Source organism: Chlorocebus sabaeus, chromosome 25 (genome assembly GCF_047675955.1).
Source record: "Chlorocebus sabaeus isolate Y175 chromosome 25, mChlSab1.0.hap1, whole genome shotgun sequence".
NCBI lineage: Eukaryota > Metazoa > Chordata > Mammalia > Primates > Cercopithecidae > Chlorocebus > Chlorocebus sabaeus.
Genome location: NC_132928.1, coordinates 1327767 through 1339962, shown reverse-complemented (window position 1 = coordinate 1339962; position 12196 = coordinate 1327767). Strand labels below are relative to the sequence as shown.

Here is a 12196-nt window from a genome sequence, read left to right as displayed (position 1 = left end):
CCTCCCCCAATGCAGCACCCATGGTCCGACATAGCACATATATTCCAGGTTGCAATCCCTTGTCCAACAAACTGTTTTATTAGTAGTATTTTAAAAAATAGAGACGAGGCTTTGCCATGTTGCCCAGGCTGGTCTCCAACTCCTAGGCAAGTGATCCATCTGCCTTAGCCTCCAAGAGTGCTGGGACTGCAGGCATGAGCCATGGTACAACAGCCTGGCCCCAACATATTTTTTAAAAGTTGTATTTTTTAAAGTTTTACTTTTTTTCTTGCCCTCCTGCAGTTCACATTCAATTTTTTTTTTTTTTTTTTTTTTTTTTTTTGAGACGGAGTCTCACTCTGTCCTCTAGGCTGGAGTGCCATGGCTCCATCTCGGCTCACTGCAACCTCCACCTCCCAGGTTCAAGAGATCCTCCTGCCTCAGCCTCCCCAGTAGCTGGAATTACAGGGGCACACCACCACACCTAGCTGATCTTGTATTTTTAGTACACAGAGAGTTTCACCATGTTGGCCAGGCTGGTCCTAAACTCCTGGCCTTAGGTGACCTGCCTGCCTCGGACTCCCAAAGTGCTGGCATTACAGGTGTGAGCCACCACACCCGGCCTTCAATAAAACTTTTTTTAAAATTTAAAATAGGCCGGGCGCTGTGGCTCAAGCCTGTAATCCCAGCACTTTGGGAGGCCAAGACGGGCGGATCACGAGGTCAGGAGATCGAGACCATCCTGGCTAACACGGTGAAACCCCGTTTCTACTAAAAAAATACAAAAAACTAGCCGGGCGAGGTGACGGGCGCCTGTAGTCCCAGCTACTCGAGAGGCTGAGGCAGAATGGCGTAAACCCGGGAGGCGGAGCTTGCAGTGAGCTGAGATCCAGCCACTGCACTCCAGCCTGGGAGACAGAGTGAGACTCCGTCTCAAAAAAGCAAAAAAACAACAAAAAAAATAAACTTTAAAATAATTTTTAGAAATAGAGTCCCATGGCCAGGTGCAGTGGCTCACGCCTGTAATCCCAGCACTTTGGGAGGTCAAGGTTGGTGGATCACCTGAGGTTGAGTTCAAGACCAGCCTGGCCAACATGGTGAAACCCCGTCTCTACTAAAAACACAAAAATTAGCCGGGCCTGGTGGCGGCCGCCTGTAATCCCAGCTACTCGGGAGGCTGAGGCAGGAGAATCGCTTGAATCTAGGTGGCGGAGGTTGCAGTGAGCCGAGATGGCGCCATTGAACTCCAGCCTGGGTGACAAAAGCGAAACTCCGTTTCAAAAAAGAAAAAAAGAAAAAAATAGGGTCTCGATCTGTCACACAGACTGGAGTGCAGTGACACGAACACCGCACACTGCAGCCTCGACTTCCCAGGCCCAAGCGACTGTCCCACGTCAGCCTCCCGAGTAGCAAGGACTACAGGCACAAAAAAACTTTTTAAATTTTTTGTACAGAAGGGGTTTCCCTATGATCCTCAGGCTGGTCTCCAACTTCTGGCCTCACGCGATCCTCCCGCCTCGGCCTCCCAAAGAGCTCGGATCACAGAGGTAAGCCACGCGCCAGGCCACATTTCCCAATTAATGGTTTTTGAAGAGTGGCCAGCTTGGAACGGGTTGGCGGAGTCGTTGGTTAGTTACGCCCCTGCAGTGTAGATGGAGGACGAAAACGGCGCTGTGACATAAGGGGGAGGAGGCGGGCTGGCGCAGCGCTGTGACGTAGCAGATGAAAGCCCGGCCTGCGCTGCACTGAGGTACTTCTCCGAAGGACAGGGCGGGACAAGTACACCGTGGGCGGGGCCGGCGGGTCGTGGCGTTAGTTCGCGCTGTGTGGAGGCGGGCCGGCGCCGCGCTGTGACGTAAGCGGGAGGAGGCGGGCTGGGAGGGCGGTGTGGTGAACGCCCCTGCGTTGGCGACAGGCCGGCGCAAGTGGAGGCGGGGCCAGCGCGGCACTGAGGTAAGTACTTCCCTAAGAGGCGGGGGAGGAACGAGTCAGACATGGGCGGGGCAGGCGCCTCATGACGTCAGTCTCTCGCGCGTGCAGAGGTGGGCCGGTGCGGGGCTGTGACGTAGGTTCAGTGAGCGGAGGAGGTGGTCCCAGATGCTGCGGCGCCCGCTGGCCGGGCTGGCTGCGGCAGCCCTGGGCCGGGCCCCACCGGACGGTGAGTACGACGAGCACAGTCGCGAGGGTGACTCGCGGCCGAGGCGGCAGCGGCCCCTGCGCTTTGCGGTCGCCCAGTCCACGCCGCCTCCAGATCTGCTCCTAGCCGGGACACCCTGTGACACGTTCAACTGTGGACCCTGAGAACTGGGGAGCTCTGGAGGGCGGACGGGCGGGCAACGTGGGGGAGCCCCTGTCCCGGAGGGCGGGGCGCTCCTCAGGAGCTGAGCGGACCGGCAGTTCTCGCAGTGTCGAGCTGCTCCTCTGGCGCGTAGGAGCGCTCGGTGTCTTCCCGACAGCTGGGCACGCCGCCAAAGACAGCAGCCGGGAGTCCCTATCGCTGGCCCGGCGCGGTGTGCGCTCTGGTTCCCACCTTACCCTGCAAACCCGGGGGTCCTGGGCGGATGGAGCTGGCTATTCCGGGGCTCCCAGGATTCTGCCTGCCCCGCGGCACGGCGCAGAGATAGGGACTTGGGGAAGCTGCAGACCTTCCTCCCGACGCATGAGTGTGGCATTTGGGGTTTGGATTCTCCCAAGGCCAGAGTCTGGGTTGGGGTTCTTGAAGCTGCCCAGCTGCCATTCTTGAGCGTCGCCTTAGAAGTATGCCCCAGTAAGGACTGGTGTGGGAAGCAGGTGCCTTAAAGTTGATTTTGACCCTGCATGTGGTGGGCCTCGGTTTCGCCTCTGCTTGAAAGAGGCCAGTTCTGGTACCCCGGGCTGGGTCCTGCTCTGCTGTCCCTGGGCTCATGGCCCCTTCCTGTCTCAGGCTTGCTCTGCCCTTTGCCCGGGGTTGCTGTCGAGGACCCTGTGCAAGACTCGGCCTGTTTTTCTTTCTCCCTGATGGACAGACTCAAACATAGCCGCGCAGCATCGTGAAGGTCTGGGGTTTTCACGCGTCTGTGGCTCTGGAAGGGCCCGGTTTCCCCAGGAGGTAAAGGAATGTCCCTGTCCCCCTGGGGGAAAGAAAGTGAAAACGAAAGCGCCCTGGCTGATCCTGGTGTGGTCCCATTTAAAACGAGATTGCTGAAGGCTAGGACGCGTGCTACCCGGATGTGTGCCCAGAGACCCTGCATCCAAGAGCAGCCGCCTGGACCACCAACTTCCCCTTCATCCAGCCGACCCAGCCCAGAGCCCAGGCCCACGTGGGATTGTGTCTTATGAGAGGCCAGGCAGGGGCTGGCTTCTCTCGGTTCTCAGAAGGTTGAGCCCTCTATTAGCATCTCCTGGAACAGTGGGCAGAGGGCAAGGTTGTGACTCTGTTCAGTCCTTAGGATGGTTGGAAGCCGGAAGGAGGAGATTCTGCCGCCAGGGCAGGAAGTGCCTTTCCAGGAAAGCGGCTGCTGGGGCAGCATGGGAGCCCAGTCCAGGGAGCGTTCTGGCAGAGATCATTCCGGAACGTGGATCTGCGCCGGCGGCTCCCAGGAGACCTTCCATCTCGGAGCTCCTGTGGAGACCACATGCCTGGCAGGTCCTTACAGTTGTGGGTTGTGTGGCTTCTTGCCAGGCAGCTGACTGGGGTTTGCGACTGTGGGTTGGTGAGAGTGGAGAACACAGAATGTTGTTTGCTGGAATGCTTCTCTCTGCCCACAGGAAGACACCTTTGGCATGTGTATTCTGGTCAGGGCACAGTCAGGTTCTGTGGTTTCCACCCCAAGATTGTAGGAGCCATGAAGCCTGGGCCACAATTTTCTCCCTTGGTTGTGCTCCGTGAAAGGTGGCTTTGGTGTCCGCTGTGCCACTGGTCTCTCCCCAGGCAGGCATCCTGTGCCCCCACCTTGTCTCCAGTGGTGGTGTGGCTGTGCTTCTGCAAGGCCCGCATCCACTCACTGTCTGCCCTCTGCACTCTCTGGCTGGCCAGGGCCCCCAGTAGTCTGCTCATTGTGCCCTCACGCTTGGGCAGAGCCGAACTCAGGGGACCCAGGAAGAGCAGAGTGTTGGCCCGCCCAGAGTTCTTGGCAATTGGTGTATCGTGTGTGCCTCGTGCCCTGTGCTGGGTGAGAGTGGGCACAGCTGCACAGACAACGCCCTTGGCGAGGCTGGAGCCTGGACCCCTGCCTGGCAGCAGCTGGGCGAACTGGTATCTTCTGCCTGTGTGTCCAGCCTCATCTTGGTAGCTTAGTGCTCCCTCAGGAGGAAGGAGGGGAGGCCTGGTCAGTGGAGGTCACCGCTGTGTTTCCTTCCGTGTGGATTTGTAGTCATGTAGCATCTAGGTTCAGACCCGAAAAGCTTGGAGCCAGGGGCTGGGGGAAACAGGGCAGGACCAGCCTCGGGGTAGCCCTGTTGGGCCCACCAGTGCCATGCTGGCTGTGGGTTGGCAGGGCGGAGTGACCTTAAGAAGGGCCAGCTCTGGAGCAACAGGGCAGAAGCTCACATGGGATCCAGCCCACAGGACCGTCTGAGTAGTGCTCCCATATCAGGTTCTTTGAAGCGCATGATCTAGCTTAACTTTTTCTCCTTCGTATTGGAAAAGTCACCATAAGATCATCAAGTCTTAATTTCTGTGATCGTGATGCTTCAAGTAGGTGTGTAGCTATTGCTGGATGTGTCCTGAGAACTGCACCCCTTCCACCCTGGCGAGAAGCAGGGGCTCCAGAAATTCATGCAAGTGGCATGGCTCATTGATTGTGGGAGACTCTGGGGGGCTCCTAGCTAGTGTATTATGGGAACCAGGCTGTGGGGGTCGCAGGGCTCACTGACTGGGAGAAGCTGAATGGATGAAGAACCCTGGCCACTGTGGTGCATGCTGATGGTTGGCTGGCACATAGAGGAGATGGCAGGGCTGGAGAGGCCTGAGCTAAGCGCAGGAGCAAGTTCTGTGGATGGGAGAGCCAGGAGGGCATGGAGGGCATGCTGAGATGAAAACGACATGTGCTTGTGACAAAAAGCCCAGAAGAGGCAGTAAGGAGGGAGGAGTCTATCCCTTACGGAGAGCACATGGACTTCTGGGTGGGTACCCTGCAGTTCCCTTCCTCCTGAATCTTTTTAACTGGGGGTCTGGGGTGTTTGTGATCAGTGACATGTATGCGTGTGCATGTGTGCCTGTGTGGGTACACATGTGTGGTGTGTGTGCATTTGTGTGCATGTGTGTGCTGTGTGTGCATGCATGTGTGTGTGTTTTTGGTAGGCTTGTGGACACATCCTGCATACCTTTGCGCTTGGGAGTGGCATGTGTGTGTGGTGGGTGTCCCTGTGCATGATGGAGTTGCAGCTGTGATGCATTTGTGAGATTACCTCGGTGGCCTAAATTGGGGATTAGGAGGGCATCCTCAGGTCCTTCCCGCTGTCTGCTCGTCTGCCCACAGGCGACTGTGCCCCAAACAGGAGGAGGCCATCCACGCCTTGCCTGAGTTGTGTCCAAGGTTTGCGCGTCGCCAGGGGTCTGTCCACTTCCCTCTGCCCCCGTCCCTGAACACAGCTGCAGTGCATGGCACCACTCCTCAGCTCTGCTCTCCACCCCAACTCGAAGACACTGCCCTGGCCCTGTGTGCAGCTCACGTGGACTGGGCGGTCAGGGCAGGTGCAGGTCTTGGGACAGGAGCTGGAGCCGTCTTTTCCTTCCTGAACAGCCTCAGAGCAGGTGGACAGGGCTGCTTCCCTGCAAGGGCCGAAGGCCAGGCCTCCTGGGGATTTATTCCTGGCTTAGAAGGGCGGGGCCAGAAGCAGGCATGGTGGGGATTAGGGACTTAGCTCCCTCAGCTCTCAGTCCAGCAGACAGACCCGCCCCAGGCTGGCCACAGAGGCTGCACCCCAGCAAACAGGTAGGCGCTGTTCCTGGGGAGGATTCCCACCAAGCAAAGGCCAGCTCCCGGGCCCTCACCTGCCACAAGTGTCCAAGCTAGGATCCTGTTTGCCGTCCCCTTGGAGGCTGGGAGGGAGACCTCCAACCCCGTCCTGGCATTACCAGCATCACAGATAGGAGTCCCAAGTCCGATGAGAAGTTCCTGGAATGGGCATAGATTCAGCAGATCTTGACAAGGCCATATCTGCAGGGTATGGTGCCAGAGGATAGAGGCGGGACAGTGACATTTCCATTCCAGACCTAGCAGCCCAGCACTCAGCATCATGCATGGGAGCAAATGGCTGGGCTCCTGGGTGGGGTGGGGGTCTCAGGGCAGGCTCCCAGAGGGCTTGGAGGTGACTCCACCAGGTGGGGACGGTAGCTCCTGGGTAGGGTGTGATCAGAGTAGACAGCATCGCTTACCAGGGACCCCTGGGGAGGCTGACAGAGTCAGTGGGTTCAGTGGTGGTGGATTTCAGTGGGGGGGCCTCCCCTGCTGAGAACCCACTAAAGTTGGCCTTCCATTCGTCTCTCGTGTGCCCAGATCCTGGTCTGAGGGCCACTCTGTGCATGCTGGGCCTTCCAATGTGACAGAGATCAGGGGGAAGAACACCCAGGCTCTCAGGAGACTCTCAGGCCAATGTCTCCATCCCTGGGTCAGCCCTTTCCTGCCATGAATTCAGGAAGGCAGAGGCAGCTCAGCAGGTGGGGGCCAGAGGCCACACTGCTATCCACAGCCTCTCCTCTCACCCCCAGGCATGTCGGGCCCCAGGCCTGTGGTGCTGAGCGGGCCTTCGGGAGCTGGGAAGAGCACCCTGCTGAAGAGGCTGCTCCAGGAGCACAGCGGCATCTTTGGCTTCAGCGTGTCCCGTGAGTCCAGGGCTCTTGCGGGGGGATGCGTAGACCTCAAGGCTGCTGAGTAGTCCCAGCAGCCTGTGAGCAGGCCAGGAGCCTGAACCCAACAGGCACACTCACCCTGCAGACTGTCCCCACTCTTGCCCACTTCCTACCACACAGAACCTGAGGTTATTGCACTCCTGCTGTCCCGAGTGCCTGTGTCTGCCTTCCCTGGGTCTGTTGAGTGCTGATAACTGGGCCGCAGTGTCTCTTTCTGGGAGAACCCTCGCCTTGTAGACTCCTGCGCCTTCCCAGCTGTGTGCTCCACTGGCTGCCTGCATCCTGGGGCTCAAGTGCTGTCGGGACTGCAAGGGGAACGCTGGGTGGGGCAGTGCGCTCTGAGCAGTCCCTGATGGGTGACAGGTCTCTCTGCTAGATACCACAAGGAACCCGAGGCCTGGCGAGGAGAACGGCAAAGGTGAGTGGGGTGGGGCCCTGTGGCTGGAGCACCCCCAGTGTAAGCAGGGCTACTGGGCCCTACAGCTGTGTTGGCTGTGCTGCCCATCTTCTGCCCCCGTTGATCCCTCATCTGTGAGATGGGTCCTTGCCTCCAAGAGCCAGTGAGCTAAATCAGGGTGTCAGTGTCACAGTGCGGTGTCGCCTTCCTTGGGTACAGTGTGAGAGGCCGGCCAAGGCCTGGGGCTGTCTTCCTCCCACCCTGGAGGCGGCCACAGTGCTGCTGTCCCCAGCCCTGTCCTGGGCTTATCAGCACTTTTGAGCTGTCTTCTGGGGTCCTGGTAAAAAGGGCTACTCTGCCTGCCTGATTCAAGACAAGGGACCCCCTTCCCAACAGCACCCCTGCCCCGTAATGTGCAACCCAGTGGTCTCCAGTCACCCCACCACATCATCCCCTCTGTAACCTGATGGTCACCAGTTCCCCCACCACCTTCCCCCAGCACCTGTTGATCTCCAGTCCCCACTCCCCCGACCACCAACTCCCAATTCCCCCGCTGGAACCCAGTCTCGTATCTCCATCAGTGAGGACAGTGTGAGAAATGGTGTCTGGCTCAAGCACTTGGCAGCACTTGAGGGGTCCTCAGACGTCTCCTGCCCGGCAAGGATCTGACCCAAGCAGTCGTGGGCGTGGGAGGGGCCTGCAGGCATGCCTGGGTTGGGGGCAGCTGGCCCTGGAAGCCCTGGTGCAGGTCCAGTCTGCCCTCTGGACTGCCCCTCCTCTTCCCCAGATTACTACTTTGTAACCAGGGAGGTGATGCAGCGTGACATAGCAGCCGGTGACTTCATTGAGCATGCCGAGTTCTCAGGGAACCTGTATGGCACGAGGTGGGCCACGCGTGGGTGCCGGTGGGCTCCCGGGATTGCTGTGGGCGGCAGGGGTTCAGGTAGTGCCTGCTGCCTGCCCGCCATCCACACCACCCGCCCCATGGTTATGAATGTGGCCAGGTTGTGGCCCAGGGCCAGGCTCCCAGGTCCGTGGCCCTGTGGTGGCTCTTTCACGAGACTGCTGGGCCCGGTCCTGCCACCATGCGTTGTCCTGGCAGGGTGAAGGGTGCACAGGACACCTCGTGCTTACTACAGGCACCTTGGAGAGTGGGTGGCCTGTGTTCCCTGTAGGTGGGGCAGGGTGTGGGGGTAGCAGGTTTGAGGTGCTGTGGGGTGCTGGGTTCACGCCAGGCCTAGGCTTAGCTGTGGGAGGAGACTGCTGCGCCTGGGAGGACCTGGGTGTCCCTGAAGCTCCTGTAGGCCTCGGAGAGCCCTGGCACCCCTGCTGACCTGGCACCTGCCTCCAGCAAGGCGGCGGTGCAGGCCGTGCAGGCCATGAACCGCATCTGCGTGCTGGACGTGGACCTGCAGGGTGTGCGGAACATCAAGGCCACCGATCTGCGGCCCATCTACATCTCTGTGCAGCCGCCCTCACTGCATGTGCTGGTGTGTGCTGGGCAGGGTTGGGGGCTGGGGGTCAGGGCATGCCAGGCTCTGACTGCCACCCCCTTTTTAGGAGCAGCGGCTGCGGCAGCGCAACACTGAAACGGAGGAGAGCCTGGCGAAGCGGCTGGCTGCTGCCCGGGCCGACATGGAGAGCAGTGAGTGTGCCGTGGGACTACCAGGGCATGCCAGGAGGGGAGTCGGGGTTGTGAGACCTTTGGCACCAGGGACCCTGTGGGTCCCCAGACCTCCTGACATCCAGAGTCCCTGTGAGGGTCCTCAGACCTCCCAACTACCTCCCAACACCTAGAGTCCCCGTGAGTGTCCCCAGAACTCACCCCAGTCACCAAGGGTCTCATTGAGGGTTCTCAGATTTCCTTCTGTTACCTAGAGTCTCCGTGAGGGCCCCCAGACCCCCCATCACCCAGGGTCCCATGAGATGTCTCCTACCTTCTAGCCCCGGGGGTGTCATGTACATCCTCTTACAGCTGTCACTTCCCCTCTGGGTCTGACTGCAGCCCACAGGAAGAGGGCATTTAATGTTCTACTGTGTGTATAGAGGACACTGCAACCCCTAACCAGAGTCCTGATGGGTGCTGGTGTCCAGACCCAAGGTTTGGGGCTCCAGAGAGAGCAGGAGGGGTACCTGAGGACCGAGTCCCAGGGGGCGGCCCTTCCCTACCCTGCACAGGCCCAGCTGGGCTGGAAAGCTGTCCCACAGCCACAGCGAGGACAGCCGCAAGCCAGTGGGCTGTTCTGGGGGTCGTGTGGGACTTGGGGTGGGGCTGCATGGGCTCACTGTGCCCTGACCCCAGGCCCCACCCACAGGCAAGGAGCCCGGCCTTTTTGATGTGGTCATCATCAACGACAGTCTGGACCAGGCCTACGCGGAGCTGAAGGAGGCGCTCTCTGAGGTGGGCCCATCCTTGTGCCTACCTGGGCAAGGCCCAAGGGGAGGCCTTGGGGCCAGGCCTTTGTTGTCCAGGAGGCCACTGAGGTCAGATGGGACAGTCCTACCCAAGCACTGGCATGAGACACCGAGGTCCACTGTGGAGGGAGAGCAGGAAGCCCAGCCCTTCCTGGATACCAGCCCTCCCAACTCTCTTTCTTCCTCACTGGCAGGAAATCAAGAAAGCTCAAAGGACCGGCGCCTGAGGCTTGCTCTCTGTTCTCGGCACCCCAGGCCCATACAGGACCAGGGCAGCAGCACTGAGCTGCCCCCTTGGCAGGTGATAACAGCAGCTCTGTGCCCTTGGCCAGCACATGGAGTGGAGGGGATGCTGCCCCTGTGGTTGGAACATCCTGGGGTGACCCCCGACCCAGCCCCACCAGGCTGTCCCCTGTCCCTATCTCTCATGCTGGACCCGGGGCTGACATCCTAATAAAATAACTGTTGGATTAGAAAGTCCATAAATGAGTGGAACGTGGCCCCGAGGTTGGTGGGGCCCCATCCCGATCAGGCCCTGAGCTCCAGCAGCCCACCCTAACCACCAGCCCCAAGGAGGACCACCAGGTGGCCTTTGCCTAGGCATCTGCTGCCTGTCGGCTCCTGGCTGCCACCCCAAGGCAGCATCATGCTTGACTGGCAGCCAGGGAAGGTGGCAGGGCTGGTCCCAACCCGCCTGGTGGGCCAGCAAGTGGAGAGCAGGCAGCGGCTGCACCGGGCAGCCTGAGGCTGCAGGGGTGGGCCCTGAGGGCTGCCTCTTGGTGCCCAAGCTCCTGTGGATCTGGCATGGGCCAGAGCTTCCAGGAGAGGCCCCTGAGCTCTGACAGCTGGAGGTTCTAGACCTCAAGGCATGGGGGATTCCTTGAGGCAGATGCCCCTCCCCTCGCGGCCCTAGGGGCTGTGTGTTGTGTGTGGGGAGCCTCTGGTCAGGCCACCTCCCTCCTTCCCCTGTGCTCCCCCAGCCTGCCTGTCTAAGGCGGCACAGGGTGGTGCTGCTGGCCACCCCTAGGGTCAGCCCCAGCCCTGTTCTGATCCTAGGTGAGGTGCTTCTGGGGTGGGGTGCAGACAGATGGGTGGGAGAGAGGGAGGCAGGCAGGGCGCCCGGCCGGAAATGGGGGCGGGGAGCAGAGTCCCCGCCCAGAGCCCAGACTGGGGCCTCCGGAGGATACAGTCCAGAGCCGCCCAGGCGGCTGGGCAGGGGAGGGGAGGGGAGAGGAGGGCAGGGGAGGGCCCGGGCAGCCCCCAGAGGCTTGCTCCAGGACAGGTGGACTGAGCTTCGGAGGCTGGGGCTGGCCTCTGACCTGCTTGGGCCTGGAAAGCCCTGCCCGCTGCCCTGCCCCCCAGGACAATCAGGGATTCAGACCCTGAGGCCGAGGGGGGAACAATGGGGCCCTTGAGGGCCCCTCCTCCAGCCCCCATTGTGCTTGGTGGCGAGAGGTGGCCCTGGCTCGGCCACACACCCTCGGGGAGGACCAGCATCCAAGCAGGTGGAAGGGGTCTGAGGGAGACTGGAATTTTCTGGCCTGGAAAAGGTAGGGTGCTGGGGTCCATGTATGTACCTCATGGGGCTGGGGGCTGTTGCCCCAGGAGATAGCCTCACCCTGTGCTCCTGACCTTGAGTCCCTGAAGGAGGGAGGGCTTCCTGAGGACCAGCCCCAGGAGGGTGCACTCCTTGCGCCTGCCACCCTCTCCTGGGCTCCGCTGCTCCACGCAGATGGTAGGGTGGCCCCCGGCTCCGTGTCTGTGTCCTTCAGGCCCAGCTGCCTTCACCACAGGATGGGCACCAACTTGCGGGGTCTGCTCTGGGACAGCTGGCAAGTGGGAGGGGGGTGCCTTCAGTACCTCCCCCAGCAGCTGGGGCCCCTCAGGCAGCGGTAGGGCTGGCCTCTGAAACACCAGCCAGCTGCATTGTGTCCAGGCCCACTCTCCTACCCTCACCGGCCACCTGGACATGAGGGGGCTGGCCTGCCCCTTGCACAGACAGACCTGGGGCCCTGCTCAGTCTCCTTCATAGAAGACCACAAGCCAATAAGCTTGCACTGGGGCCCAGCCTAGGCCTGAAGCGCAGCAGACCCTGTGGTCAAGGAGCCATCCCCAGTGCTCGTCAGTGCCGTGATTAACTGGGTGGAGGCCCCCCCTGGGGTGCTGGAGCAGGCCCTCAGTGCAAGGAAGGGGCAGCATGGCTGAGGAGTGGGAGGCCCGCACCCTGCTGGGAGGGTGGAGCACCCCAGGGCTGATGCATCCCGGAGCATCCCGGAGCTGGATGGCAGTGAGCCCAGGATTCCTGGCTGCTGGGCATTCAGGAGGGAAGAGGTGGGTTCGTGGACCCTGAGGGGAGCAGGTGGAGAGCAGGGACAGGCTTAGGAGGCTGGGGTAAGCATCACCCCCTCACTCCCACCATGCATACCCCCCAGGGCTCCATTTCTGGAGGATGTGTGGTCAGCTCCAGGCCTGCAACAGCCCTGGAGGCTGGCCGGGGGGAGCTGTCCAAACTGCAGTGATGACACACTCCCAGCCTGACCCAGGCCTAACTTGACCCCTTGGTCCACCTCCAG

At 60.6% G+C, this 12196-nt stretch overlaps 1 protein-coding gene across 4 annotated transcripts; it reads left to right on the top strand.

The window, feature by feature from the left end:
* Window positions 1–2008: 2008 nt before the first annotated feature.
* On the top strand, window positions 2009–10109 carry GUK1 (guanylate kinase 1). Of its 4 annotated transcripts, none has more exons than XM_037985465.2 (9): window positions 2038–2137; window positions 2985–3067; window positions 6671–6784; window positions 7188–7229; window positions 7996–8092; window positions 8560–8698; window positions 8769–8853; window positions 9524–9609; window positions 9818–10109. In XM_037985465.2, exons 3-9 carry the CDS (start codon window positions 6673–6675, stop codon window positions 9848–9850), a joined length of 594 nt encoding a protein of 197 aa, XP_037841393.1. In that variant the 5' UTR covers window positions 2038–2137; window positions 2985–3067; window positions 6671–6672; the 3' UTR covers window positions 9851–10109. The 4 variants fall into 4 exon arrangements, with proteins under 4 accessions (XP_007986384.1, XP_037841393.1, XP_007986388.1 ...); XM_007988197.3 differs by having other exon boundaries at window positions 2052–2137; window positions 2903–3067; XM_007988193.3 differs by lacking the exon at window positions 2985–3067 and having other exon boundaries at window positions 2009–2137.
* Window positions 10110–12196: the final 2087 nt, after the last annotated feature.